Below are 27,914 nucleotides of genomic sequence, written 5' to 3' on the forward strand. Positions count from 1 at the left end.
CCCCCCTCCCCCACAACAACAACAACAACAACAAGTAACCACCACAAACTAACCACCCACCCCCAACCCCCCCAGCGAACTCCCCTCCAACCTCGTCCTCAAAGCCCTAACCCCCACCCTCTGGCTGCCCCTCCTAACCGCCATCTGGGGCATCATCACCATGTGTCTGGGCTTCGTACGCAACTTCGCCAGCTTCTTCGCCGTGCGCGCCCTGCTAGGCCTTGCTGAGGGTGGGCTGTTGCCGGGTATTGTGCTGTATCTGTCGGGCATGTACACGCGGCGCGAGATTGCGGTGCGCATTGGTGTGTTTTATACGGCGGCTTCGTTGTCGGGGGCGTTTGGCGGGTTGTTGGCGAGGGGGTTGTCGGCTATTGGGCCGAGGGGGGGATTGGAGGGGTGGAGGTGGATTTTTGTTATTGAGGGGTTGCTTGTGAGTCTTTTTGCTTTCTCTCCTTTTCAGGGGGGTTTTGGCTTCCCTCTACGAAGACCAGCCTGCAAATGGGTTGATGAAGGGGGTAAACAAATGCTGACTAGATGTGATACAGACGGTTGTGTGCGCGGCTGCTGCGTACCTGCTGCTCCCGACGAGCGTGGCCACGGCATCATACCTAACCCCGGAGGAAAAGGACTTTGCGCTGCGCCGTCTGCAGGGACAGGTTGCGCACGCACCGGGAGCTGATCGGTTCAGGTGAGTTTCTGCGTCTGCCATAAAGGGAGGGAGGCCGAGCAAATGCTAATGTTGATGCTTTGCAGCCCTACCCGGGAACGTGAGGAGAAGTTCAGCTGGGGCGAAGTCCGCCGCGGTATTTTCAACGTTCAGGTGTGGCTCTCGTCTACGGCCTACTTTGCGATTCTCTCGGGGCTGTATAGTTTTGGTCTATTCGTAAGTTACCTGGGTTTGCACCGTGAATCTTGAGAGATACTAACGGAATGCCAGCTCCCCACGATTATCAATGACCTCCATATCACCTCGTCCGCGGACGAGACCCAACTCTGGTCCATCATCCCCTACGCCGTGGCCACCCCAATCACCGGTAAGCCCCCATCACCACGACCAGCCCCATACCCATACCCATACCCATACCCCCTACCCCCACACCCACCCATACATTTACACCTCTAACCCAACCTCACAGTCCTCGTCGCCCTCCTCTCCGACCGTCTCAACCTGCGCGGCACAGTAATGCTCGCCAGCCTGCCCATCGCCATCATCGGCTACGCCGTCATCGCCAATGTGCCGTCCGCCAACGTGCGCTTCGGCATGACCTGCCTGATGGCCATCGGCATGTATGCCAGCGTACCCTGCGTGCTGGTGTGGAATGCCAACAACTCGGCGGGGCATTACAAACGCGCGACGACGTCGGCGCTGCAGTTGGCTGTGGCGAATTGTGGTGGTTTCGTGGCTAGTGGGTTTTCCCCTTGTCTACTCTTCCCGGCGTTTTTTTAGGCTGGGTAAATAAGAAGTATGAGCTAACGAGGGTTATAGCGTTCATCTACCCCAAGGACGAAGGGCCGTTGTACCACAAGGGCCACACCGTTGTCCTCGGTCTGTTGGTGTATGCGTGGTTTGCGTACGTTTACCCTTTTACCCTAGTCCACCAACTCCCCACTAACACCCAACCACGTGCAGCATCCTGGCCAATGTTCTGTGGTGCTGGAAGATCAACAAGGACAAGGAGAGTGGGAAGTATGCGGAATTCGAAGACTGTGGTGATGATCGGGATCCGAGGTTCAAGATGGTTTTGTAAGGAGCGACGGAACAGTTGGAAAGGAAGGTGCTGTGCTTGAAGTTCTCGAAGTAATTGAACGGACCGAGTCGTGGTTATTGAACCAGACAAAAGCAGGTCTAACAAACTCACCGTCATCGTGGCATTGATGCACCCCGCCCCTGACTGACATCACAAAAAGTCCCGTCCCGTCCAACAAAATCTTAAAATGCCACAAAAATACTACTTAGACTCTTCATCGGTCAAGGCAAAAGTCGACACGAGCCGGATTTGAACCGACGCCTCCGAAGAGATGAGATTTCGAGTCTCACGCTTTAGACCACTCAGCCATCGTGCCTTGGACGAGAGAAACGGGCCGGATGTGGAGATCAAGGAGGTGCGGAGGTGCGGAGCTTCAGAGAGCGGAGGAGAGTTTTGCGATGCGACGTCGAAAGGGTAGGTCGGGTGGAGTTGAAGAGGGGTTTGGTGTGGGGGCGTGCGACGGAGTCTCGGGGGCAAAAAAAAAAAAAGAAAGACCAAAAAATTGGCCAGGCGAGAAAGGGATAATTTAGCAAAAGAGAAAGTTGATTCGATCCAGGCTCGAACTGGAGACCTTCAGTGTGTTAGACTGACGTGATAACCAACTACACCATCGAACCTTGCTTGTTGGAAATATTTTTCCAATTGTCGTCTTTTGTATGTGGAGGGCTTTCCTTACCGGCCACTTATCCCGGGGCGCGGAGAACGGCGGGCATTAACCTCCTTGATCCATTTGCAGTTTTTGAGCGGCCGTCTAGGGCCGGTGCAAACTGCAAAATGTACACGGCTGTGGAGTGAAAGCTTGGATTCACCGTCGCCGCCGTTGTCGCTCTGTCGTGCATCAAACCCGTATCGTAGTCACCCCAACTCCAAGCAAGCGATGTGAGAAAAGCCAAACACCTCTGCAACAAAGTAAGACGGGACCCCCAAGTATATCAATCTTTTGATCGTACCCCGACTTGACGTCATTCGATCACCGTAAAACTGACTATCAACCCAACCGGCCCGGGGTGGAGACCCGTCTCGGGGCCGGGCCGGGGCCCACGGTAGGCTCCACTTTACACGGAGTTCAGTGTAAGTCGATGTCCAGAGAAGTGAGCTAAGCCAATCAAGAGGTCTTGAGGGCGGTCGCGCTTTTACGGCCGCTGACCACCCCCTACCAGCAAAAAACTTGCTGACTTTCTGTCGTGCTCATGCCGCGGCCGCTGCAGGAGGCCGTGTTATCAGCGCCACATTCTGTCAGCGAAGGGTTATAGAAGGGGAAAGTATCCTTTGTGTGGCGACAGCGTCTGAAGTTGTTCTCTTCCCCTTGAGGCCCGTTATGGAGAGGGGGCCACGGGAAATACGGGGAAGGGAACCGAGGAGGGTCCTCCCGCTGGCACGGATGCGGCGGGTAAAATGCAACCATGAGAGAAGAAGATACCCCAAAAGAATTGCACACCCCCTGAAACGCTGCCTAAGTCGATCCGCGCATTTGATGTCCCGGCTACTTTAAATCAGCGCTCAGATCACACGGGGCTCCAGTTTGATGTTTCGTTTCTCGCGGGGTGCATCACGCTGTCCAGACCTCGTCGGCCGGTTTTCCTGTCATCCCATCTCACTTTAGAGTTTTTACGTGTCTCCTTCTTTTCGGTCGAGGCCAAGACTGCGGGGAATAGGTGAAGGTACGAACTGAGGTTTTCTGGAGAATGGGCAAAGTAACATGTTACACTTGACTCTTGAGCAGACCACAGATCTATTAATATGTCGTGTCTCGTTCCCTCAACACCTCCTTTCTGCTTCCTCACCCACCACTCACTTTACAATCATAGTACATAATCCTTAGGCTTCTAGCCATCAGATCTTCAGTCACTCCTTTCTAATCTTCAATCCTGGGCCGGTCCCTTCCACTCTCTTGTACATACGGGATTACATTGCACATACACATCTAATCAACACACTCACTACGACCCCACGACGACAACTTACCGTCACAACTTACCACTAGCCACTCCTTTCTACACAGCTTAAACCACCAACAACCGCCACAATGCACCCCATCTCGCTCATCACCCTCTTGACCGCCAGCGCCGTCTCGGTCTCGGCCTCCTCCGTCCCAGCCCACCGCCAGCGCCAGTCCAGCGTCAACCCCGAAGTCATCCCCAAGTCCTTCGGCGTCACCGCCGGCCAGGGCAAGGACACAGTCCAAGTAGGCAGCTGCATCGGCGCCAAGAACGCGCTGATCCCCTGCTACTGCCCGCCGGCGCCCAACAGCCCGGAGTTCTTGAACAAGCTCACGACCGCGCTCACCAACGGCTTCATCTTCAGCAAGGATCAGGTCGCGATGCCTATCACGCTGGACAAGTTCAATGATGGCTCGGACACCTCGGCTGATACCAACAAGCTCAGGGCTACGGCGATGATCCAGGTGCTGCAGAACTTTAACTTGACTACTAAGGGCGTTGGGTGCCCGGGTGTGTCGGTGCCGGTGCTGAACCAGATGCAGCAGACTGGTGTGATCGCGGCGCGTGGTGAGCCGGAGCAGCCTGGGGGTGACTTCTCTGAGAACGCTTAAGCGGGGGCGGGAGCTCTCTGTTTTACTCGAGGCTCGGGGGATGAATGAAAGGGTGGTATGAGTTCAGGCATTGCATTCTTTACATGTCGACTGCGATATCCTTGGACGCACACCACTTTCTCGGTACACAAACACATTCTTTTCGGCTTCACTGGGCAACACGAAACATACGCTAGGCACACAAACTCTCATTTACTCTTGGGTCATTCATCGTCCGGGTCAATCACTCGTTAATTTCCTTTGTTTCGTCGTCGTTCCTTACATGGGTCATTTTCAGTCATTCATTCAGTCTTGTTTTTCAGTCACTTGTTTCGTTCTCAACGACCAACTCCCGAGAACTTACTCTCATTTGCACATATTTCGCCAGTCACTCATTTAACGGGATCTACGACACTCGATTTTCAAGCTTAGTAGGGGACCACTCTTTCCTAAGCCCTCACGATCAGGTCTCTCATCCCTTGTTACGAATTTACGACATACATTCTTTTTGCACTTCAAACACCACACAGTCATTTCCGATCAACACACAGTCATTTCCGCAACAATTTGGGTCCTTCAGGGGATATTTACCAGGTCACACTCGTTCATAAGACACGCGTACACGAGCACACTTTCTTTAACGGCATGCATGGGTAATTGGTCAGGTTTTCACATTATCTACGCTCTTTACTTAGTTTCGGATAGAGGGGTATGGGATTGGATGGGGTTGGGGATTTGGTTTGAGGGATAGAGGCAGACAGATGTATCAGTACGGCAATTGTTATTGATTTTATTTATGCAACGCTGTGGATTGTGATGAATTGATCATGTTTACAAACCAAGCAAAGTCATTTTCTTTCCTTCTCTATTCGTGAGCCGCATTCCCCCTGCTTCGCTTTGGGTACTGACCATCCAGCAGTAAGACCTAACAGTGAGGTCATTAGTTCAAGAAATAGGGCGTAAATACCTTATTCTTCAATTTCAATATCTTGTACCAGTTTGAGGCAACATTTCATGTTAAATCCGACAACACAAAGACAAAGAACTCCACAAGGTTTTATCAAATTAAACCACACTCAATTATTACCCCCCTTCATAAACCTTTAGCCAAACTGTGACTATTGATTACACGACAGCGGTGACCTTACGGCCTTGACATGGAAATCGCAGCATGTCGCCCTGGGTACCGTTGACCACCGTATGGTCAGCACGATGGACTCTCTTCCATCACACCAAATAATAGGTAGTTACATACTCAATGCCCCTACTCAGCGCCCTAGGCACAGAAGGGGGTATCCGAAATACACATAGCTAACATAGCTATCTACTCCAACATCGCGTTCTTCAGATCGGTTTACACCCCCGCCACTCACTTTGACGGTCCACGGGTCGAAGCTGGCCGTAATATCGTGGTTCCAGTGCAGATTACCACAAGAAAGAGTACCTAATTATACTTGCACCTATGTCTAGAATCTCAGAAGGAACATTACTAGCCCTCAGGAACCAAGTGCGGACACCTTGTTAAACGATTTATGTACTGCCCTCTATATTCAACGCCCCGTCACCCGTATATAACACTACCAATCTCACCTCCTAGCTCTCACCAGCCCCCGTAGCCAATATGTACAAAACACCGCTTCCTCGGACTCTTCTCCACACAAATTACACACTCCACACATTATACACATTAATTACATCCCCCTTCCCCGTTCATACCCAGCCCCTTCATCACTAACACCTCAAGCTCACACTCACACCCGCTCAACAAACCTCCCCAAATCCACGATCCCCGCCCTCCTCCCCCTCCCGCTCCGCCTCCTCCTCTCGCGCGCCGCGGCACCCATCACCCCAGCATCAGTCGCATTCGTCGCGTTCATCCCACCCATTCCTCCTCCCGCACCAGCGGCAGCATTGTTTCCACCACCTCCACCACCACCACCACCGGTAAGAACAATCAAGATTTTATCTTTTCCCTTGCCCTTCCCCTTACCCTTTCCTTTTCCTTTTTTTCCTTTGCCCTTTCCTTTGCCTTTACCCTTTCCTCCACCACCACCACCTCCACCACCTCCTCCACCTCCACCATCATGAGGCGAAGGCGCAGCAACCACACCAGGAACAGACCAAGCCGCTACAGCAGCTGTAGCCAAGAATGAGAGGGCGCGCTGATTATACCCAAGCCAGAGCAGTGTTGATGTCGTTATTAGCTCCTTGTCCTTGTGTCTTTTGCTTGATAGGAGGTTGTTGTCGAAGAAGGAAAGATGATGGACTTACGGTGTTGGGTGCTGCTGCTGCTGCATTGGGGAGGCGGAAGTGCAAGGCGGTGGATGTGAAGGCGAAGAGGGCGGTTGTGAGGAGGGTTAGGAGGGATAGGGCGTGCATTTTGAGGATTTAGTTTTAGTGACTAAATATGTACAATGAAAGGTGGTATGAGCGGCACGGCCGCTGTGAAGGAATGTAAAGGGTTGGTCACTGCCAGAGGACCATCAACGTCGTTTGCTTAGCCAACAATTCAAGAAGAAAAGAATCATCAAATACATGGGCGACGCTGTTATATAAACCATACCGCCACACAGAGTATCTGTAGATTAAACACCAACATTCGATCAAACCCCCATCCCTTCAATCTCAACTCACTCTGCATCATCTACAAGTAGAAAAGCGAAAAGCAAACCCACATCTCCCCAACGTGGCAACAGCCCCCTAAATCCCCTAAATGAGACGGTGTCTCAACCCAACCCATGTTACCACGCCGCACGTGTGCCGACCCCCTAGATAACCCGATTGCCGAGCGGCACAACACCAGATGAACTGTAGAATTTTGCGAGTGTGTGTGTGCCAGTTAGGTATCGAATCTATGGAAGGGCCTAGACTTCTGGAGTCGGCCGGTTTAGGTGGCCCCCCAATCAGTGTTAACAAGTCATTGTGGCAAGAGGATTTACATTTGCGGGTGGGCTGACGTCGAATCAGCGGGATGTGCTGTCCGTTCTGCCGGGCCGTGAGGTCGCGGCCGGGTCAGCCTGGGGGGAGTGTGTGATTGCTGTGTGTGGATGTTGTTACATGTCAGCACATAGATCGGACTATTGGTTTTTAATTAATCAAGAGTCAAGGTAAATCCGAAAATTGAATTATTCTTGTTCGATTGATTGTGATGTAAAATAAGGAGTCGTTAGGTTGATGATTGATCAGGAAATATTTGTTATATTGATAGAAAGTGTAACTATGTGTGTCTGTTAAACCATCGCTGTCTTAATGTCCTTTGAAAAAGCTTGAAACCCCTGTTCCTATGCTATGCTTTTTTCCTGTTCCCAATCATCAGTCCCCATAAACTCAACGTAACTCAAAAAAAAAAAAAAAAACTTTCCATATCTAACCCCCTTTCTTAGTTCTAACCTCCCCCTTCCATAGATCAAACTCACCCACCCCTTCACTTCCAAGTCCAAGCAACCCCCCCATCCCCCACCCTCTTCACCCTCTCCCACCTTTCCCCATCCACCATGCCCTCCCCCCCATCCTTTTCTTGGCCATCATCCTCCTCCTCATCATCACCCTCCGACCACTGATCCCCCACCACCCTCCACACCCTCCCCTCTCTCTTACCACCCTTCATATCCACCCCTATAACATCTACCAGCCTCTTTTCCTTGTCCTTTATGTCCTTGTCCTGTTCATACCTTATCCCTAACCCTATCCCTGTCCCAGGTTCACCGTCACCTTTTGCTTCACTATCATCACCATCGCTAACGCGTTCCCGACCATCCCGCTGCCGAAACCAATCCTCCACTTGCTGTCTTCCCTGTCCCCTTCGCAATCCCGTCCCCGTCCCCAGTCCCCTTCCCAGTCCAGTCCTCTTACCCTTCCCCCGCGGCAGGACATCCCCCGCTTGCCCACGTCCCTGCCGTCGTGCCTCTGACGACGATGAAGCCACGCTGGGTTTAGGGTTAGGTTTATGGTTATGGATGGAATTAGGGTTAAGGCCAGGGATATGATCCAACACAGTCCCGTTATAGTACTGCTCAGCGTCCAGCACCGAGTTATGGTTATGATAGAAAGAAGCGAGGAGAGGGGCTGGTGAGAGTGGGGATGGTGAAGGGGGTCGTTGTAGGCTATCGAGAAGGGGCAGCCAAAAGCCAGAGGATGCCGCTGTTTTGGCGGTTTTGGTTGTGGCTATGGTTTTTGTGGCTGTGCCGGCCGTCGCGGTGGTCATGTTGCTGTCAGACTCGGCATCAGGTTCAGCATCGCGTTGGTAGCGTGATTTAGGCGGCGGCGTTGGGTTTTGACCTGCCCTTAGCTTCTCGAAATAGCTCCGGTAGATGGACCTGTGCGGTATCTTGGAGGGGTCATGATAGAAGGCTTGCTGGCTCTGCCGATGGGACTGGGACTGTCGGTGGGACGTGCGGTGGCCGTGGCGTGAGGATCGTCGGAGCTGGTGTTGGATCTGGGCTTTGGCGTCTGGTTGGGCGAGCAGGCGGAACAAGCCCTCGATGGAGGCCTGCGCCTTGAGACCGAATGTGGCGAGGGTCGTGTTGTCGGTGAGGTCTGGCTTGGACTCGAGACGGCGGAGGGCTTGGGCACGGTGGTTGGCGATGGTGGTGGGGGTGTTGCTGGGGCTGGTGTATTGGCCGTGCTTGGTGTGCTTGGAGTGTTTGCCGTGTTTATTGTCCCAGTCTGTATTATCCTTGTACGTCTTGTTCCGATCGGTCTTATACCCGTCGTGTTGTGCTTCCACCTCATCGTCGCTCAGCTCCAACGCTTCCAGATACGCCACAGTGGGAGGAATATATGCTTCAAATCGTAGAGCGGGCCGGGTCAGGGGCGAAATGGGCGATGGTAGAGGCGAAAGCGAGGGCACAGGCGAAGTCGACCGTGTCCCCTGCTCCAAGGTGGGTGTGCCTGGCGGTGGCCGAGGGAGTGGTTTCCACAGGTTGTAAGCACTGGTGTTATGTTTAACAACGAAGACGGTGTCGGCGCGGGTTGTTGAAGCTCCCGGGGCTAGAGGGATAGCAGGGCCCGGCAAGGTGAGCGGCTCGAGGCCTGTTGACCGGGAGATTGTACCCACAGCTGTCATGTAGGTGCTTTCCTTAGGAGGGCAAGGCAACGGCCGTCGTTCTGCCGCCGTCTTGGAACACTCCGCAATGGTTACGAGTGATGGCGGCCGCCGCTTGATCTCCTTGGTCTTTTCCATCCGCTCGATCCATTGTGTCTCCTCTCTATCCTTGTCGTTGTTGACCTCGGCCCCCTGAGCATCGTCTAGCACGGTATACCCCCCCTCCCTTTTCGCCCTGTCGAGATACTCCTTGCTGATCGCGATCCGAAGCTGCAACGCCTCCGACTCGCTCATCTTAGGTGGCGGGGCCTTCTTCGGCCCGGGCTTGAACTTGGCCTTGAGCTTTGAGATGGCCTTCCACATGTTGAATCCTTATCGAATAGCTGCTATAGATGTTAGGGGGTAAGTAATGGTGATATCGAAGTTGTGCGCGAGCCTGCGCGCGCGTGGGAGTCACGGACTACCCAATTGAAGAGGAATAGAAATGGTGAAGTGAAAAAAGAGGAGGCCATCGCGGAGTTAATGGCGCTTTATACCACGTGAACCCCAATTCCATCCGTTCTCTCGCCTCACTTTTTCTCGGTGTGTCATGCTAGTGATCACGTTGACCCGAAGCTCTTTGACCGGCCCTGGACAATACCTCACTTGAATGGGGAAAGAATAGCGTAATGCAGCATGCCAGCCGATGTTGAAGGGGGGATGACGCGTATGCATCCGATGTTAGGGTTCTTGTCGGTGAACTTGATAGGCGCCTGGTGGTGAGTAGTTTAGACGGCAGTGAAGGGTTCCGTGGTCCTTCATTTTCGATATTGTTGAACCCTATCAATAGACCGTCAAAGCGCTTTGAGGGGAGGAGTTGAAGGGAGTGGAACAACTTTGCCCCCCAGTGATCAAGCCAAGACCAAGAAGTCGCCATCAAGTGCAGCGTTGAAACTTCCCTTAAATATCCAAGATATGAGTGGAAATCGGCCATGTCTTTTGAACTAAGAAACCTATATACTGCGCCCCGCAGTTTACCTACTGCAGGACTAAAACCAGAAACCAGCGTGCCTAACACATACCCACCCGCGGGCGCATCCCCGGACCACACAGAATAAAGAAATGTCATGACGTCGTAACCCAGGTATCAAACATCTTCGTCAGATCATCGCTTTCATATCACCCTCCAGCGACCCACTAGCGTAAGCCCACCTTCAACGGGGCAGCTAGCCCTACTGCCTTCCTTCCCTCCCTGTTATATACCACCTCCTAACCGGATCAACTACCCTCAGACGTAAGCCCGGTGATGAGAGTGCGAGCTCCGACGGCTGCGATGCCCGCTGTGGCTCCGACGAGAATGGCTGTGCCCGCGGCTGTGGCTGCGACGGCGGGTCTCAACGTAGCGACGCTCAGTCTTAACGGCGTGGTCTCCGTGAATCCAAGCCAGGATGGCAGTAATGAAGAAGAAGACGACGTTCATGATGCCCAGCGCAAACGAAGCCTTTAACATGCTGCAGGTCTTGTTGACATTGACGTCGATGCCGCTCACGCGGCCGCTGAGGATGCCGAAGTCGAAATCGACGCTGGAGCCGGGGGAGATGGAGGCGCAGTCGGCGCGGGCGATGAAGCGCAGGTAGTAGACGCCGGCGATGAGGGCGCCGAAGAAGGCGAGGTCGATGAAGGCGACGAATTGGGCGTTGGCTGACGAGCGGTGGTAGCTGAAGAGCGTGAAGATGGCCCAGGCGAGCGCCAGGACAGACACAATGAACATGACCAGGATGTAGGTGGGTGTCATGACATTGGACTCGAGGTGGAGGTTGACAAACCACGCGAGCATGCCCATGATGGGGATCTGAGATTGTTAGATTGTGACACGGAAGGAGTGCCTGGCGCGAGCTGCGATTGAGAGCTTACCAAAGTGATGATCTCCATAAAGCGCCAAAAGGCGAAGAGGATTGCGAACATCATCTTGCCGGTCTTGACTATTTGCAGTTCAAAGATTGCCGGCTCAAGGTTGGTGTTTGGTGGTAGCGATTTGTAGCGGTGTCTGTAGCCTCTTAATTGCTCGACCGAGTTCGCGGGGAGGTTTTGGTTGAAGCGAATTGCGCGAGTTTGAGTGTGTTGCCAGGCGCCCGAATTTTAAAATCCGTAGTTGCCGTCAGCGGGATCCTGCTAGTCGGCACAGCAAGGAATTGCTTCGTCACTCCGCAAGATCTTTGTCTCGGGTTCCGATCCGTGCCGTTGCAGTTCCCAGGGTGTGTTTGTTATTGAATTCTCCCGGAAACTTCACCTCGGCCTTGCACCAATGCAATGCGGTCGGGTAAGGGAAAGGGCGGGCAGGTACGGTGACCTCGTCTGAAGTTGTTCGTGTCGGGTACCTGAAAGCTGGACCCTGTGAGGATACAACTGGCTCTGACGTCGGCGCCGATCGTTCTCTTCAAGGGCCGAGAGCCAGGGCAAGGATGCAGGGAAGTGGGGTTCTTTGCGCGTTGGCACAGGAACCAGCCCAAGGTCAGGTGAAGATACCTCCGACGGAGAGATGCAGAAATGCAGGTGGAAAAGGGGAAACAAAGCAGGTGAAGAAAATAAAAAATAAAAATCATTTTCAAAAATCTATTCGTCAAAGCAGCCTGTCCCAGAAACCGGATGGCTGGGCCGTTCTTTCCTAAAAGTTGGAAAAAGTGGCTGGAAATGGCTGGCTGGACCACTTGGGCAGCTCCCGCCAATCAACGACAAGAGTTTCGCCCAGAGCCGTTCCGGCCGGATGGTCGGTTTCTCCTCGAGACAAAGAGACGAGACCGAGCTGTGGCTTTCACGAATCACGGAACACGATCCTGAGTCCTGCTTTTGATCACACTCAGTGGTCTCCTTTCACTCGAGTAACCGACTTGCCGCGGCGTTTAGTGCCGGCCCGCGACGCGAGAAGACAACACTGACCAAGACAACACAGATGATCAGCCCTAGACAGGTCGCTGAGTTGGTTTCCCACGCAATAATCCGTCCGGCTTGAGCTTGCGATGCTGTCGGCAGCGCATCAACTTGTTTCCGTTGAGCTATTCCTGCAACACTCTGCTGCGGAGTGCTTCGAAAGAACAATGAATGACCTGAGGCAGACGAAGATAGCGAAGTCCAATGTTCGACCGAAATCTTCCGGAAAGCCGTGCTCCGGCTGCCGGCTGAAAAGTGGCGACCGGGGCCGGGGATCGGCAGCCAAGAACGACGGGGCCAGGACCGAAGCGTCACAGAGGCCGCTATTATGAAGCGGATTTCGTAAGAAGGGCCGTGGGAAGGGCCGACAACCCACCCTCCCTCGACGCCATGAGAAAATGGAACATGTTCAACTGGAATAAGCCTAAGGAAAAGTTAGCATATCAGTCGTCAACGTCTTCGCGCCCTAAAGAAGCGGTGGTCTGGATCGTCTACACGGTCAGGTACTACCGCATCAGGTACGATGGGAAGAAAAGAACGCCTGGGACGACGGCATGCTGCCCTCGGTTACCCGAGTTTGCCAACGGCACCTCATCGGCATACATCACTATGCTCAACAGCCCCACGGGATACACGACGACACCTACCCGGAGCTCAGTTACCACCGCGTCCTACCGCAAACGCCGTTGCTCCGGATCTAGTCGAGTTATCCGTACATACGGGCCAGGACGCAATCTAACGCGGCTGTACACCAGTCTGTGCCTTCCTTGGTATGGCGCCAGGTGTGATAATGTGTTGTCTCTTGAAGAGGGAGCGCAAGGGGAGCAGCGAAATCGATTACCCAATGTAAGGTGACCTGACTCTTTCAGGAATATACTCCTTTCACAGGCTCTTCGGTAAACTACACTGCAATCCCCCAATTTGAGTGAAGGGTATGAAGAAAGCGTCACTTGGGAGCTTGGAAACCCACTGCTGGCCGCCGAGGCTCGTATCGCCGGTCCCGGACCGATATCATCACCCGCTGGAGCTGCTGTGGATTCGGGGACCGCCAAGCCCCCAGCCCTGTAATCCACCAGAGCTTATCGGAACAGCTGCCCAAGCCAATGTTCGTTAGCGCTCGCTACCGTTAATAAAAGCGTTATCTCCCGCTGTATTGGTGTTGTCACTGAACTTCTGAGCTTATCTCGGATTTTACGCAGTTCTCATGTTCCACACACTCAACAACCAAATCTCAAACAAGCCGGAACCTCTACCTCGCCATCAGCAACACGTCCACTCAAGCAACCCACCGGCCGGCGACCTCCGACACTTCCCCAAATCCCCCAAGCTGTCCATTCCTCACCAGGCTCTCGGCGTCGTCCCCCCTCCCCTTTGCCCCCCACTCCCCTCACACACATCTCCAACTCCTACCTAGAAACAACCAGGTCGGGAAGCTCGGGCGAACGGGCCTCAGGGGAATGATCCACCCCCGGCCTTCGACGCTCTCCGAGGATGATCAGCCCCAATTGGGCTGTTCGCCTGGTTGCCACATGCTTGGGACTAGGGAACCGAAGAAACGTTCCTTTTTCCATGTGAGAATTGAAGCAGAATGAGAAGGACGGAGAGAAAAGTAAGGAAAGCCATTGATGTGCTCGGCTCTTCAATGCGCAAATCAATGTCTATGAGGTGAGAATCACACTTGCCATCGCACCACTGTATCGCATCGCGTCGCAAAGCAGTTGAACAACCAAACGCCCCGCCGACCCCCGGGATTTCGCGTAGCCTCACTATCGGAGAATTTACCGCGGACAAAGCCACGCGACGAAACAAACGCAACTCCCGCCCTGATCTCTCGGTAAACGTCCACTACAGTCCCGTTCCCACCAATGTAACCGATGAAACATCCCCGCTTGTTTGGCCTCTCTCGCCTCAACCAAGCAGCTATACGTGTAGTTCAGCTCTTTTCCTTTTCTGCCCCAATTCCTGAGACCGCAATGTTCGCGAACGAGCCCAGCTTGAGCCTGTGTGTGTGTGAGCGAAGTCGCAATGAACTCCCGAAAACGGCAACCTGCAACATGATCGTGGGGAAGGGTCCTCCAGCGCGGGGGCTCTTCTTCCAAAAGATTGGGGGGTAATGGAACCATGAACCCAGCACCTCCACTGCGATAGACGGGAGAGGCGTCTGACCTTTGCAGGTCTAAGGTTAACTAACCAAGCTAACAAATCCAAAGGGCGCAATCAGCAGCAATTACTTGCTTGATTCCCCTCTCTGAACAGAGCTGCGTATCAGAGAACCCGAGGGTCCCACATAACTATTCGCCTCCCGGGCCTCCTCCGTCTCGGAATCCTGCGAGGGTTCGATAGTTTCCGTCGTTTTTTTTTCTTGGGACCAACCAGGAAACAGCCGGTTGTCTACACTCCATCAATGGATGCCGCCGTGCGTTCTCAATTATCTCGCTGTATGTGAGTGTGTGGTGTGTAAGAGCATCAAAGAGGGTGTGTGAGAGCTCGAGATAAGACACTCCTCGGCCGTGGCCGCTTCCAGGGGCCCCTGCCGGTGGGCGCCGGGCTGCCGGGGACCCTGGGGGTTGCGCACGAGGGCCGGCCGGGAGCGTTGCGTTGCATCACCCGCATTGAGATGTTTGGAGAACTTGGTTGAGGATGTGAGTGGGCAATGAGACATGCCTAACTGTATTTAAATATGATCGGACGGTAACCAGTGTTTGTTCCTAGCTATTGCGTTGCGTTCCATCTCTTTTCTCAACGACGATTACTCTTTGTAGGACTACCCACCAACATCGCCGTCGACAACAACCTCCGGGTCCCATGTCCCGCCCCGTGTTCTCCAACCGACGACACCATTGCCACCCGCTGCCGCTGCTGATGCCGTGACGCAACCGGTGAAGTCAAGATAGCATAGAACAACAACAACCAACCATCCCAACAACAACACAACACAACACAACACAACCACCACAATGGACGAAGACCAAGGCCCCTCGGCCATCGTGCCCGGCGAAGGCCCCCATCGCACCCTCACCTCCCGCCTGCACACCCTCAAACGAACCTTCCTCACCCGCGACGGTCTCATCGGCGACTACGACTACGCCTTCCTCTTCCGTCCCAACCTCCCCTTCATGCGCACCGAGAACCGCGCCCCGCCCTTCTTCGGCCTCAACGACAAGATGCCCGTGGTCCTAGCCCTCGTCCTCGGCTTCCAACACGCCCTGGCCATGCTGGCCGGTATCATCACCCCGCCTATCATCATCGCTGGGGCCGGCGGGGTGAATCTGACGGCGGACCAGACGCAGTATTTGGTGTCGACGGCGTTGATTGTGTCTGGGCTGTTGTCTGCTGTGCAGATAACCCGGTTTCGCATCTTGAAGACGCCTTATTTCCTTGGTACGGGTCTGATCTCGGTCGTTGGTATCTCCTTCGCTATCATCCCTGTGGCGTCGGGCGCGTTCGCGCAGATGTACGCCAACGGGTTCTGTCCTTTGGCAGAGGACGGGACGAAGCTGCCGTGTCCCGATGCGTACGGGGCGTTGTTGGGGACTGCGGCGGTGTGTTCGCTGTTGGAGATTCTGATCTCGTTTGTCCCGCCCAAGGTGATACTCAAGGTGTTTCCACCGATCGTCACGGGCCCGACGGTGATGTTGATTGGGATTAATTTGATTGCGTCTGGGTTTAAGGACTGGGCTGGGGGGTCCGGGCCGTGTGGGGATGCGAACCCGGCTGAGTTCTTTGTGAAGTGTCCGAATGTTGCGGCGCCGCATGCGTTGCCGTGGGGGTCGGCGGAGTTTTTGGGTCTGGGGTTCTCGGTGTTTCTCGCTATTATTCTCTGCGAGAGATTTGGTTCCCCGATCATGAAGTCCGTCAGCGTCGTTATTGGTCTCCTGACGGGGTGTATCATCGCCGCGGCGTGTGGGTATTTCGACCGGTCTGGCATCGACAGCGCTCCTGCGGCGAGCTTCATCTGGGTGCATACTTTCAAACTGACCGTCTACGGGCCGCTTGTGTTACCGCTGTTAGCCGTGTACATCATCTGTGCCTGCGAGGCGATTGGGGATATCACGGCCACGTGTGATGTCTCGCGGTTGGAGGTCGAGGGGAAGGTGTATGAGACGCGGATTCAGGGTGGTGTGTTGGCGGACGGTGTGAATGGGCTGCTGGCTGCGCTGGCGACTATCACGCCTATGACGACGTTTGCGCAGAATAATGGTGTTATTGCCCTGACCCGGTGTGCGAACCGCACGGCTGGGTACTGCTGCTGGTATGTTTCTCTCTCTTTCTGTTATCTCTCTCCCTCTCCCTCTCTCCAGGACAGAAGACTGACACGTGAAAACAGCCTCTTCCTCATAATAGCCGGCATCTTCACCAAATTCGCCTCGGCCCTCGTCGCCATTCCCTCCGCCGTCCTCGGCGGCATGACCACCTTCCTCTTCACCTCCGTCGCCGTCTCCGGCCTGGCCATCATCGCCCGCGGCGTGGTCCCCTTCACCCGCCGCAGCCGCTTCATTCTCGCAGCCGGTCTGTCCCTAGGATACGGCGCGACGCTGGTGCCGACGTATTTCAGCCATGTTTTCACGTATTCCGGGGAGGACCGGGCGCTGCAGGGGTTTTTGGAGGCAATTGTGTTGGTTATGGAGACTGGGTTTGCGGTTACGGCGTTTGTGACGGTGGTGTTGAATTTGATGTTGCCGCAGGAGATTGGGGAGGATGATGTGGTTACGTTGGATGATGGGTTGGAGAGGGAACGGTCGAGGGGGGTAGGGGCTTCTGGAGTTGGAGCGGGTGTGGGTGTGAGTGGAAAGGAGGAGAGAGCGAGTGGGAGTGGCAGTGGGGGTGAGGGGAGTGAGTTGAAGGGAGAAAAGGCGGCGTGATGACGGTAGTAGATCGGGGAATGAGTTGTTGATTGTTGGTATGCTTGAACTTGGGAGGTCGTCTGGATACCCTATTTTGTTGTTACACATCGTATTTATGTCTCAAAACTGAATGGCGAATAACCGTGCTACTGTGTAACCACAATACCGTCCACTGCGTCTCGACATTCAAAGATCACCCAGGTTTGGCCAGACAACCTCAAAGTCTAATTACAGACTGTATTGGTTCGCATTACATTATTACTTGTTGCAGCCTCTACCATAGACATACCGTCCGTACAGAAGCGTCATGTACACATACCCCATTTACCCAAGACCCATAGCTGGCCATAGACCTCTTCGTCGTCATAATCGCCCCCGTCCATGACCCATCGGCAGACCAGCCCAACGCCATCTATCTATCTACCATACCTAACCCAACCACAACCCACTCATTCCCACCAGCCACCGAGGCCCGTCTCCCAGACACCTACGCCCACGCCTACGCAGCCGGCAACCCAAGCTTGTTGTTCGTCTTGCGCGTCATGACCTTAGTAATAGCATGACGGATCGTCACACCCGCCTTCTCGATATCCTTCTTCGACAGGCCCGACGTAATGCACACCTTAAGCGCGGGCGTGACCGTGTACAGGTTGGTCTTGAGGATGGCGTGCTGCGTGATGGGCATGGTCTTGAGACGCGTGATGAGCACGCCGTTGGCGAGGGTCTCGTCCACACACTCCTGGAACAACCGCTCCTGATCATCCACACTCAACCGCCGGGCATTAACAACCTCCGGCTTGAACGCCAAAATCATGATCGGGTTCTCCGGCGCGCTCGTGCACGCAACCCAGTCGCTGCGGGGGTCAAGCTGCGCGCGCATGAGTCGGATGTTCTCGCGGCACTGCACCAGAATCTCCGGGTTGCTCTGCAGCAGGTTGATGCACTCGCTAGCAGTGACTGCCAGCATGGCCGGCAGCGCGGCCGAAAAGGTGTACGCTGTCGACGACACCCGCTGGTGCTCGACGACGTCCTTGGCGCCCGCACAGAAACCGCCGCCCGCGCACAGAGGCCCGGATAGCGACCCGATGATCATGTCTACCTGTGAGGGGTCCACGTTCTGTGCTTCTGTCAGGCCCCGGCCGGTACGGCCTAGCACGCCGAAGGACCAGGTCTCGTCGAGCATTAGGCGGAACTTGTACTTTTCCTTGAGTTCGATCTGGGTGGACACCTCGCGTTAGTCTAGTTTCTTCATCTACTCGAGGGTACCACGTAGATAAGTCGCGGTAAAAAGCGACCATGGAAAAGCATCAAACCTACCAGCTTAGGCAAATTGTTGATATCCCCCGTGGTTTCGAACAGCGCCTCCGTAACAATAAACCGCCGAGTGAGCTTCTTGCCAGCCTGTTCCTGCACCACCTTGCGCATGACCTGCTCCAGCTCAGCCATATCCCCATGGTTGTACCACTTAACACTGCTACGCGAGATCTCCAGGCCGCGACGGATCGAGTAGTTGACGCCGCGGTCGGCCACGATGATGTCGCCGCGCTTACAGAACGAGGGGATCACGCTAGAGATGGTCGAGAAGGAGTGCGCGTACACGATGCACCCTTCGGTGCCCAGGTACGAGGCGATGTCGGCTTCCGTCTTCATGTGCACGTCCTGTGTGCCGTAGAACTGGGGCGGGCCGCAGGGGCCGACGCCGTAGGTGCGCAGGGTCTGGATGGCTTTTTCTTTGATCTGTTCGTTGGCGTTGAAGTTGTAGAAGTTGTACGAGGCGAGGTTGGTGACGGTCTTGCCGTTGGCGAGTTTCGATTTCGGGCCTGTCGGTCTAGATGTCCATCGTCAGTCCAATTCCCATTCCCATTCCCATGTCTCGTCTGTCATAGATCCTGCGATCTGGTGTTCCTTACCCAACAATCACAGGCAGCTTCTCCGCCTCAGCTTCCTGTTGAGCAGTCGGCGCCGCGACCAATGGCTCGGGAGTCCATTCCTCCACCAACTCGTCGATTTCCTATCAACCCAATCGTCAGTCCCATTCTTGGTATTCCCTTCCCTCCTCCCATCACTCGCTCATCTCCTCTTCGTCACGAATGCTTCCTATAACTCACATCCTCAGTCAATTTGACATAATTCTGCTTCGACGTCGAATAGCTCGGCGCAAGCAGGTACCGAATAAAGAAAATCACCAGCACCAGCTCGATGGCCGAGCGCACCGGGTCGTTCTGGTAACTCGAGCGGACGTAGCGGATCAGGACGGCCGAGCCGGGCACCTTTTGGAAGGTTGTTGAGGCTTCCTGGAGCCACGCATTCACGTGTGCCTGCGCCTCGGGCAGGTCCATTGTATCTATCTTCGGGAGTGTTTTTCGTGTGTGGGTGTGCCGGTGGGTGTGGATTGGTGATGGCTCGCCAGTTGTTGGTGTTTTGGGTCGATAACTTTCGAAGCGAAGAACGTTGATAAATTCGGCCTCGATCAAACCAAACCAGCGTTGCCGTCAATCTCAACCCCAAATAACAGACAACAAGAAGAAAAGGCAAGAAAAAAGCGTAACGTCAGTGGTAGTAAACCACGCCCAGATCAATCAATTCAACATCCGTTTTGCCAGCAGTCGCAAAAGAAAAATCCCAGGTCCACGTCCACGGCAGCTTCGGAGACGAGCAATTGGCAACGGGACCCCGTCGCGTTGCGTGTCGCCGACCGCAATTGGCTTGGGCCGCTGTTGCGTCGGGTCCACAAATTTTCCTCAGGGGAAAAGGGACGGCGCTCGGCACGCTAGGTAACGTCGGCTTGTGCTTGTCTTCTTGTGCCAAGGGCCGGGGTGGTCTTGGCATCGTTGGGCGGCCTCGCAATTTCTCGATCTTACAGTGGAGTGTCAGCAGGAAAATAGACAAGAGAGTCTAAATTATTTTCCTTTTCACATTCAAATCCAAGCATGGTCTCACAATTAACCCAGAAGTAAATGTTCAAAACTGGCTCTTACAACGGTGGCTATGGATATAGTTAGTTATTACCCATTTAAGTAAGGTTTAACAATGAATTAAATGTGTTTGTAGTGAATCTTCAGAATCTCATCCAGGGGCCATGCTTCAAGACAAATGATTCTGTTCAATGTTTAAGCCGAGGCTAAGTTGGGATCCTACAAATCTACCGCAGCCAGATTTCCCAAGACACAAACACAGACCCCAACCCCATGCCGGGCAGCTGAAGAATTGCTAAACAAAAGTTGATTTTAGGGATAATTAGACAAGGAACAGGAACAACCGGGTCACCAGCTAATGTCACAGAGAAACTCCGCTCAAGTTGAGTCGAAAGAAGACAGGGTTGAATATTGGATATGAACAGTGGACGAGAAGACGGACACCACATCCTACATATAATATTTACTTCGCGGGATACATTGTCAAAAGCGGCTCATGGAGGAGTAGCGGACGGCGAGGACACACATGCAATAGGTAGCGGTTGTGTACAGAGTCAAATACAATACAACAACAAACAGCCTTGATTTCTTCATGCGAACCCGCCCAGTTCCGTTGCCCAAAGAGGATGAAAAAAAAGGTAAGGGAAGAAAGGAAAAAACAACGAGAAATCAAAATGTAAAGTAACAAAAACCAGCGTCATCACGCTTGCGTAATGTATCCTCGTCCAGGCTGCAAAAAGCCTGCCCATTGGGCTTTGTCCGACCGGCCGGTGTATTAAACATTGTACAAAACCGCCCCTTCTATTCATTCCTGTCCTGCTTCATTCCCTTGCCCTTTCCCACCATGAATCACCACCGCCAAAAATAAGTGCCTAGAGGGCACAGGAAACAACACTGAGCCAAAAAGAAACACAAGCAGCTAAATAGCTGCCCTGGCTCATCCCCAATCTTCACCGCTCCCAAATACTTTTTAATGATTCTGCTTCACCCGCGTGTGGCGGTGGCGGTGGCGAACGCGCCTGTGGTTGGCGTCCAGATACCCGAGTAGTCCGGGCTGCCGGTACCCGTCGGAGTGCGACCGCGCGTGTCGTCGTTGCTTAGCCCCGTCGGCTGGACGAGGGCCTGGCCCCCCACATTGTCGATTGACTTGTAGAGCGACGACAGATCGATGTGACCGCCCGCAACCGAGGGACCGACAATCAGGACAAGGAAGATAACGAAGAGCACGAAGTAGAGAATGGCATAGCGGACGACACGTCTCCGCCGGAGCTTGGTCTGCTTCATCGAGTAGATCGGGGGGCGAATTTGACGGCTGAGCACTCAGTTAGCGGCTGTTTACAAGATGATTGGAGATAACAAAACACGGGAGACTCTAACATACCTAGGGCGAAGCCAGAAGAGCATGACGGAATGCAGCTTGTCCACCTGGGGGATCAAGATGACGGGCACCATCAAAAAGAGAATGATGTGGCCAAGGATGAAGTCGGCGGCAAACATGCACAGTTCAGTGATCTTGCACAGGTACTCACGAGCCGGCTGCGAGATCGAGTGCCAACCCATCGAGTACCATTTACCCGTCCAGAAGGCAATGTTGGACTGGTCCGTCTTGAACTCACGGGTGAGGGCCAGCGCGACAATGAGTTTGAGAAGGAAGCGCTGGAGAGCAACGACCGTAATCATACCAAGAAGTGTCCTGGAGAAGTCGAAACCTTCGAGCACATACAAGATCTCGAAGCAGACAAGGAGCATAATGACAGCAATGGCGTGGGCAATGGCGGCCAGCACAGAACCAAACTTCTTGCAGCACATGCTGAGGAGCGGGCCCATACAGCAGGCCATGGCGAAGAACATGGCTAGAGCCCCAGCGTTGACCGCGACAGGAGCAAAGGCGACGATCCCAATCCGAGCAAGCGCGCCAGTCGCGTGTGTCTTCCTGGGTGCGACACCGGTCTGGGCGTTGACGAACAGGTACGGGATCAGTGTGACTGCGACGAGACAGAGCGGGGAGAAGATCTCGGACCAGAAGACGTTGGCCATGGCGGCACGGGGTACGTCAGCGGAGCCCTTGCTGGACGGGTCGCCCAGAACCTTGCGCTTGTAACCGGTGATTCGGGTACGAGATAGACGGCAAAACGCGATCCACGACGACGCGTGTGAGCGCGAGTTACCGCGGGACAGCCAGCGGAGATAATCGCGGTAGTCAATGAAGAAGTCGTTCCAGGCAAACTGATGGGGGTTGTACAGGAACGGCGAGATAACCAGGGCCAACATCGAAACCCAGAAGTAGACCAAGGCCGCCTGCCAAATGGTGAGAGTCGCAAAGAGCAACATCATCAGCATGCGGGCGCCCAGGTAGATCGACGGGCCGGCGAATCGAGAGTAAAGCACACCGAACGGAATGCGGGCGGTGGCGAAACCACGGCCGGTACCGATGTAGCGCGCACCACCGAAGGTGATATCCTGCTGAACCGAGTTGGCGTAGATCTGGCAGACGAAGACTTCGAAGAAGGGCGAGAGCGAGAAGAACTGCTTGGCGAAACGGGTGAGGGCGCGCAGCAGACCACGCTCGGACAGCTCCTGGACGATAAGAGGGACGAACGAGATGAAGTAGACGAAGAAGATGGACAGAATACTGCGGTAGACCCAGTCCATGAGGGCATCGGTGTTCGCACAGCCGGTGGGGAACAGCTCATCAGTGATGGGCACCTCACGGTTGTATTCGCAGGGAATCGTCTCGCGGCGGAGCGCGCCAATCTGAAGCATGGAGATCATGAAGAGCTGAACTGAGAGCATGATAAACATGTTGTTGACGTGGAAACCGGGATGGGCGTAGTAGAACGAAAGGAAGCGGTCCAGGGGCAGCTGTGTTCCCAAGTAGTAGTATTCACGAGAGAGCATCTGCTCACCCATACCGGTACCAATCTTGGTTGTGAAGTTCAGAATCGAGCCGAAACCAAGATCACGACCCTTACCACACTGGTAGTACTCGCAGTGCTTGATGCGACCGCCGCGGAGGAGAGCGTTCATGCCGGCGTAGATATCCTCGTTCAGATGGAGGCCCTTTTGCGCTTTGGAGACACCACCGCGAGTCGTCATGAAGATACCGTTCAAGAAATCGGGGTGACCATAGTGGAGCTTGCCGCCAACCTGCGCAAGAGTTCTGGCGAAGAGAGTACCGAATGTCTGTTCCTTTCCGGCAGCGACATCACCAAGAATACCAATGTTTTCGGAGAAAATGTACTCGCGAGCACCGAGAATAGCAACCGGGGAGGTAGCGGTGGTCTTCACACCAGGCGTGTACGGAGAAACCTCGTCAGTGTGCATCTCCTCGAACTCGGCCAGGACACTGCGAATCTTGAGGCACTCCTCCAGGTAGTTGTCTTGGTTGGCGTCGATGAGCTGGATGTACTCGCCGCGGTAAAAGATGATCGAATGGTTCTGGTTGTCCGACTTGCCATCGCCGAGAATGGGGTTACCAGAAAGCTGAATGCGGAACTTGGGCCGGCGCATGCCGTTCTCCATGATCTCGGAGTGGCCATCGATGAGCGCAGAGTAGAGGCGAGGCTCCTCACCCTCCGCAACGGGCGGCTCCTCGTCAAGATACGCGATCTGCAAATCCGGGTAGGCGCGGAGGAGGAATTCGGCGTTCTCCATCTCCTCCTTCTTGAACTTGGAAAAGCGCTGCATGGAAACGACTAGCTTGAACTTGCGACGGGCCATGCGCTCCAGCTCACGCTCGAGCTTGTCCGAGTTGCCACCAAACATTTGCACAACCTCAGGGTTCTCAACGCGGTAAAGGAGCTTGATGGCACGACTGTAGTTCATGAAACCGGATATCGTGCGGTACAGCGTCTGGAAACGGAGCGAGGCCCAGATACGAGTCCGAAGGGTGTACTCGGGAGCCGAGGACTTGAAACCGATGCAGTAGAAGGGCAGATCGTCAATCTTGCTCTTGGCGGTGTCTTTCTCTTCTTTCTCCTCTTCGCCGTTGAACTGCGAGGTCTCGTCTGCAAGAATCTTGGTGTCCTTAACAAAGCAATCCCACTCGTGGGGGTGGAGCTGCTTCAGATACTCGAGAAGCGTGACACGCGAGTACGGCTCGTCCTCACGGATGATTTCCCTAAGCGACAGAAGGATCTTCTCGCTGTAGTGGGGAATCATGACGGTGAAGGTCGGCATGTTGTCGACCGGAAGGGGCTCGGGGATCGGCGTCGACAGGGACTGGGCAAAGAATGAAATTCTGCGCTCGGCCTCGCTGTAGCTAGGGAAATACTCGGTCTTGAAGGAATGGTCCTCTTGGGACACGAAGAAGGTCGGGGCGCGAAGCGTGCGCTTTCCTTCTTGCTCCGACGGAACCTGGTGATAGAGAAGCTTCTGGACGTGGTCGATGGCCAGCAAATGCTCGCGGTACATGGAGATGACGATGGCGTTCCAGACCTGCGAAATGAGGACCTTCGGCTTGTATTTGATCGCCATGTCGGTGGTGGCCAGAATTTTGGAGTACATGCGCTTCGGCAGGCGGGAAAAGACGTTCCTCCAAGGCGTCAAGATGGACGAGCCGAGGTAGAACGACCGGGCGATCGAGATGCAAGTATTCACGACGACGTACATCAGGTAGGTATCCAAGAAGAAGAAGATCAGATCGGTGAACACGATCAGCGCTAGGGTGATTTTGGGCTGATGTGGACAGAGATACCTCGCTAGAATCTTGTCGCCGATGCAGCTGCTTGTGTTGATCAAGAGCACATTCCGGATGGCGTCCTTGACGGAAAGCGTGAGGAAGGCGTACGACTCTCCAAACTTGAGACCGAAGATGACGGCCCACATGCCAAAGGAAAGAGCAATGTCGTTGCCCTTGAGACGGGGGTAGCTGGCAGTGAATGTCTGGCTGGCCACGTATCTCCTCGAGTTCTTGGTGAGGTAGCTCCCAAAAAGGCCACCGAGCGGCATGATGGAGAAGAAGAGAAACGTGATCAAACCCAAGAAGAACTGAACAATACCGAGGGCGAGCGAAACCTGGGTCTCCTGTCTGGCCAGGTATGCCTTCTTGTTCGTGGCTGGCATGAAGACGTAGACACCAGGCGCGGCGTTGAGGACAAGAACGAGAAGCAGGAAAAGCAGACGTTTGGTCAGATGCTGCGCACCGGCCCATCGACGCGGAACGTACAGCCACTCCGTCAGTGTTGCTAGGACCTGAATAAACGCTGCGATCGTACCACCGAAGCCCACGAAGGACCATTGCGCCGCCGCCGGAGGGGAGTTGTCGACCTGTTGTTCGTAGTCGAGCGTGATCAGGATCTTAGCGTTGTACGCAGTGTAGAACCAGAACATAGTCAGATGGAGAATCCAGATGCGGTTGAAGTTAACGAGCATGTGCAGCCAAGAACGGGTCTCCTTGTAGGTCTTAAAGAAGACCTTCTTCCACTCGACGTCCTTGAGCTTGAGATATCGCTCCGCGGGCGGCACATCAACAAGCTTGCTCTTGTCTTGCAAGACGATACGCTCGATGCCTTCAGGGTACCAGAAAAGCTGGTTGCAGTCGTCGTAGCCAATGATCTTGTTGTGGTCCCTTTCGCGGCGGACGTAGACGCCGTCAGAGATCTCGTATCCCTGGTCCCGGCAGTACTGGTAAAGCGGCGTGATGACGTTGTTGAGGAAGGTAAATTCCTCGACCGGCTCCACCATGTTCTGGCAAGCCGGTGAGTTCAGGTAGTCGTCTGCGCACTTGAAGATGAAACACAGACACTCGGGCATGAAGCGGACCTGGTTGGCCTCGCCCCAGCAGAGGAGGTAGAGGGCGATCTGGCGAACGCGGTCATGTTGCGACATGCGGTTCATCCGGGTCTTCCATCGAAATTCGGCGGCCTCGAGGGAGTCGTCACCTTCTAGGTCCTCCAGGGCGACGGGCTCATCCTCCGCGCCCTTCTTCTTCTTATTCTTCTTCTTCCCCTTCTTGTTCTTGACGTTGGCGAACCCAACCGCATCATCAAGGTCAAGGTGCGCGGCGAAGTACCATTTCCGGTAGTTTGCATTGTCGCCGCCGATATAATCAGCATGCAGCGAGAGAAGAGCTTGGTTCGGCGTCATACGCGACGCACGGGAGTCAAGCAGGATCATGAGATGATCATACATGTTCCTCATGCTGTCACGCTGGAATCCAAACTTGGCTGTGAGATCAAGGAAGATGTCCTCAATCTCCTCCTTGGAGAGGGGAATCTGGGCGTCGGACGTCCAGGCAGGGTATGGTTCCCGCGAACGCTGGCCGGCGGGGAGCACATTGCCGTAGTCCATCCCGTAGTTCGGTGTCGACGCACCGGATGAGCGGTTACCGCCGTACGAAATTTGGGAAGACGGGGGCCGGTATCCCCGCCCACCGCCCTGGCCGTCGTTGTAGCTATTGTACCGCTCATCGCCCCGACCATAGTAGTCCATCTCAGCCGCTCGGGCCATGTCGGAGCGCATCGTGAAGTCGCTGAACGTCTCGGAATCCTCCTCGGACCCGCCCCTGGGGGCCTGACCATGGTGCCCTTGGTCATAGTACCCATCATTTTGACCGTTGTTGTAGTAGTCGTCTTGGTACTGGTCATGATTGTCGTAATACCCGCCATCCTGGTGATAAGGGTTGTTGGGGTCCGCATTGTAGTACCCGCTGCGAGCATGTTAGTAAAACATAATGCGCGTCATGGAACGGAAGAAAGCATGGCTGTAACATACGACTCGTCATAGTAACCGTCGCCTTGTTGATGGCCACCATGGTTGTTGTGTCCGTTGTTGTCATAATATTGCTGGTCATCTTGATAGTACGAGTCTGTGTTGCCTTGATGGCCGTGGCCGTATCCGTCGTCGTAGTCGTGGTGGCCTTGGCCTCCCTGGCCTTGACCTTGGGGGTATCCCGACATATTGGGCGCTGAGTCTGAATTGAGGTCAGAGTTTGCAAATCTGAAAGAGGTACGGCCGGGCTCGCGATGTGGCTATGACAATCGCCCAAACCGCGCCGGGAGTCGCGCTACGTACCGGATCAAACAGTCATGAAAGGCTGTGCGAAGAAAGAGAACGACTAAGCAGAGGGAAAAAAAAGTAGGAGTCGAGGTGTTGCACGTGCGTGCAGATCGGCCTGGTGCAGAAATTGAACCGGAGCGCAACCAGCCACAGCACGAAAATATGGGCAAGGTCGCGTCCGACTGTTGGTTGCTGAAGAGCAGTTGTCTTGTGTGGAGGCGGCGGTGTTGATGCACAACACACACAAGCTCGACGATTGGCGGCACGGTGGGGCGCAGAAGCAGGCTGCTTTCTTTGTTGGCTCAGGGATGGCTTTTGAAGACGGGCCCAAGAGCAGCTCGCGGTCGGGTGAAAGAGTCGAGAGGCCCCGTGCACAACCCTAGAACAGAATGAAAAGGCGGACTGATCCACGCGAGTGCTTGCCAGCTCCCCTTTAGTATTAGCGATCGATGTCGATTCTTGTCGGTCAGGACTCAGGTCCTGAATTTTCTGCCGCCCTCGGGTCTTGATTGTCGGATCGCAAGGGTGTGCAGAACCGAACGAGTGGCTGGCGATTAGCGGCACAGAGGTCGGTTTCTAGCGCCACTGTACGCCCAGAGGAACTCCTTTGCAAGCAGAACCCCCAAAAAAGAGAGATGGGAGAAGGGTAGGAGGATGTTCGAGCGAGCGTGGGTAGGGGAAGGAAAGAAGGAGAAAGACTCTGGCTCAGCAAAACGTTCGAAGGGGGCAGGAGCAAGGAGAAATGGAGTGAGCGAAAAAGGAGGTATTCCATTCCTGGATTGGCCGCGTTTCGCCCTGACAGTGAGGCAGGCTTGCACGGGGGCGGCTCGACAAGGATTATGGCCGTCCTCCCAGGGGTTCAGAGGGGATGAGGGAGGCACGGTGTCGAACCATTCCTACCTGCACTGTGCCTAGGAAAGGAATCTC

The 27,914-nt window shown here is 54.4% G+C and overlaps 8 protein-coding genes and 2 non-coding genes across 10 annotated transcripts; 3 read left to right on the forward strand and 7 right to left on the reverse strand.

The window, feature by feature from the left end:
• Positions 1 to 73: 73 nt before the first annotated feature.
• Positions 74 to 1,748, forward strand: C8A04DRAFT_15906 (major facilitator superfamily domain-containing protein; the record flags this gene model as incomplete). The annotated part of the gene is made up of 7 exons (XM_062778656.1): positions 74 to 430; positions 546 to 688; positions 754 to 883; positions 938 to 1,034; positions 1,137 to 1,406; positions 1,487 to 1,571; positions 1,631 to 1,748. Coding segments are annotated over 7 exons (1,200 nt in total), but the record flags the coding sequence as incomplete, so codon positions are not given.
• Positions 1,749 to 1,982: 234 nt separating this feature from the next.
• C8A04DRAFT_t145 lies at positions 1,983 to 2,064 on the reverse strand. The gene has a single exon. It is a non-coding gene; the product is annotated as a tRNA-Ser (tRNA).
• A 227-nt stretch (positions 2,065 to 2,291) lies between these two features.
• C8A04DRAFT_t144 lies at positions 2,292 to 2,365 on the reverse strand. The gene has a single exon. It is a non-coding gene; the product is annotated as a tRNA-Val (tRNA).
• A 1,409-nt stretch (positions 2,366 to 3,774) lies between these two features.
• On the forward strand, positions 3,775 to 4,347 carry C8A04DRAFT_40765 (uncharacterized protein; the record flags this gene model as incomplete). Its single annotated transcript, XM_062785058.1, has 2 exons — positions 3,775 to 4,255; positions 4,331 to 4,347. The coding sequence occupies 2 exons, from the start codon at positions 3,775 to 3,777 to the stop codon at positions 4,345 to 4,347; spliced, it is 498 nt and encodes a 165-aa protein (XP_062632750.1).
• A 1,682-nt stretch (positions 4,348 to 6,029) lies between these two features.
• C8A04DRAFT_33131 (uncharacterized protein) lies at positions 6,030 to 6,657 on the reverse strand (the record flags this gene model as incomplete). Its single annotated transcript, XM_062782339.1, has 2 exons — positions 6,030 to 6,440; positions 6,550 to 6,657. The coding sequence occupies 2 exons, from the start codon at positions 6,655 to 6,657 to the stop codon at positions 6,030 to 6,032; spliced, it is 519 nt and encodes a 172-aa protein (XP_062632751.1).
• Positions 6,658 to 7,702: 1,045 nt separating this feature from the next.
• Positions 7,703 to 9,685, reverse strand: C8A04DRAFT_33132 (uncharacterized protein; the record flags this gene model as incomplete). Its single annotated transcript, XM_062782340.1, has 1 exon — positions 7,703 to 9,685. The coding sequence occupies one exon, from the start codon at positions 9,683 to 9,685 to the stop codon at positions 7,703 to 7,705; it is 1,983 nt and encodes a 660-aa protein (XP_062632752.1).
• A 904-nt stretch (positions 9,686 to 10,589) lies between these two features.
• On the reverse strand, positions 10,590 to 11,269 carry C8A04DRAFT_33133 (uncharacterized protein; the record flags this gene model as incomplete). The annotated part of the gene is made up of 2 exons (XM_062782341.1): positions 10,590 to 11,153; positions 11,216 to 11,269. 2 exons carry the CDS (start codon positions 11,267 to 11,269, stop codon positions 10,590 to 10,592), a joined length of 618 nt encoding a protein of 205 aa, XP_062632753.1.
• Positions 11,270 to 15,186: 3,917 nt separating this feature from the next.
• Positions 15,187 to 17,091, forward strand: C8A04DRAFT_40767 (permease family-domain-containing protein; the record flags this gene model as incomplete). The annotated part of the gene is made up of 2 exons (XM_062785059.1): positions 15,187 to 16,481; positions 16,557 to 17,091. The coding sequence occupies 2 exons, from the start codon at positions 15,187 to 15,189 to the stop codon at positions 17,089 to 17,091; spliced, it is 1,830 nt and encodes a 609-aa protein (XP_062632754.1).
• A 481-nt stretch (positions 17,092 to 17,572) lies between these two features.
• C8A04DRAFT_33135 (pyridoxal phosphate-dependent transferase) lies at positions 17,573 to 19,412 on the reverse strand (the record flags this gene model as incomplete). The annotated part of the gene is made up of 4 exons (XM_062782342.1): positions 17,573 to 18,289; positions 18,391 to 18,901; positions 18,984 to 19,084; positions 19,182 to 19,412. The coding sequence occupies 4 exons, from the start codon at positions 19,410 to 19,412 to the stop codon at positions 17,573 to 17,575; spliced, it is 1,560 nt and encodes a 519-aa protein (XP_062632755.1).
• Positions 19,413 to 20,972: 1,560 nt separating this feature from the next.
• C8A04DRAFT_33136 (1,3-beta-glucan synthase component-domain-containing protein) lies at positions 20,973 to 26,887 on the reverse strand (the record flags this gene model as incomplete). The annotated part of the gene is made up of 3 exons (XM_062782343.1): positions 20,973 to 21,300; positions 21,370 to 26,637; positions 26,703 to 26,887. The coding sequence occupies 3 exons, from the start codon at positions 26,885 to 26,887 to the stop codon at positions 20,973 to 20,975; spliced, it is 5,781 nt and encodes a 1,926-aa protein (XP_062632756.1).
• Positions 26,888 to 27,914: the final 1,027 nt, after the last annotated feature.

This window comes from Dichotomopilus funicola (genome assembly GCF_033296635.1).
Source record: "Dichotomopilus funicola strain CBS 141.50 unplaced genomic scaffold C8A04scaffold_113, whole genome shotgun sequence".
NCBI lineage: Eukaryota > Fungi > Ascomycota > Sordariomycetes > Sordariales > Chaetomiaceae > Dichotomopilus > Dichotomopilus funicola.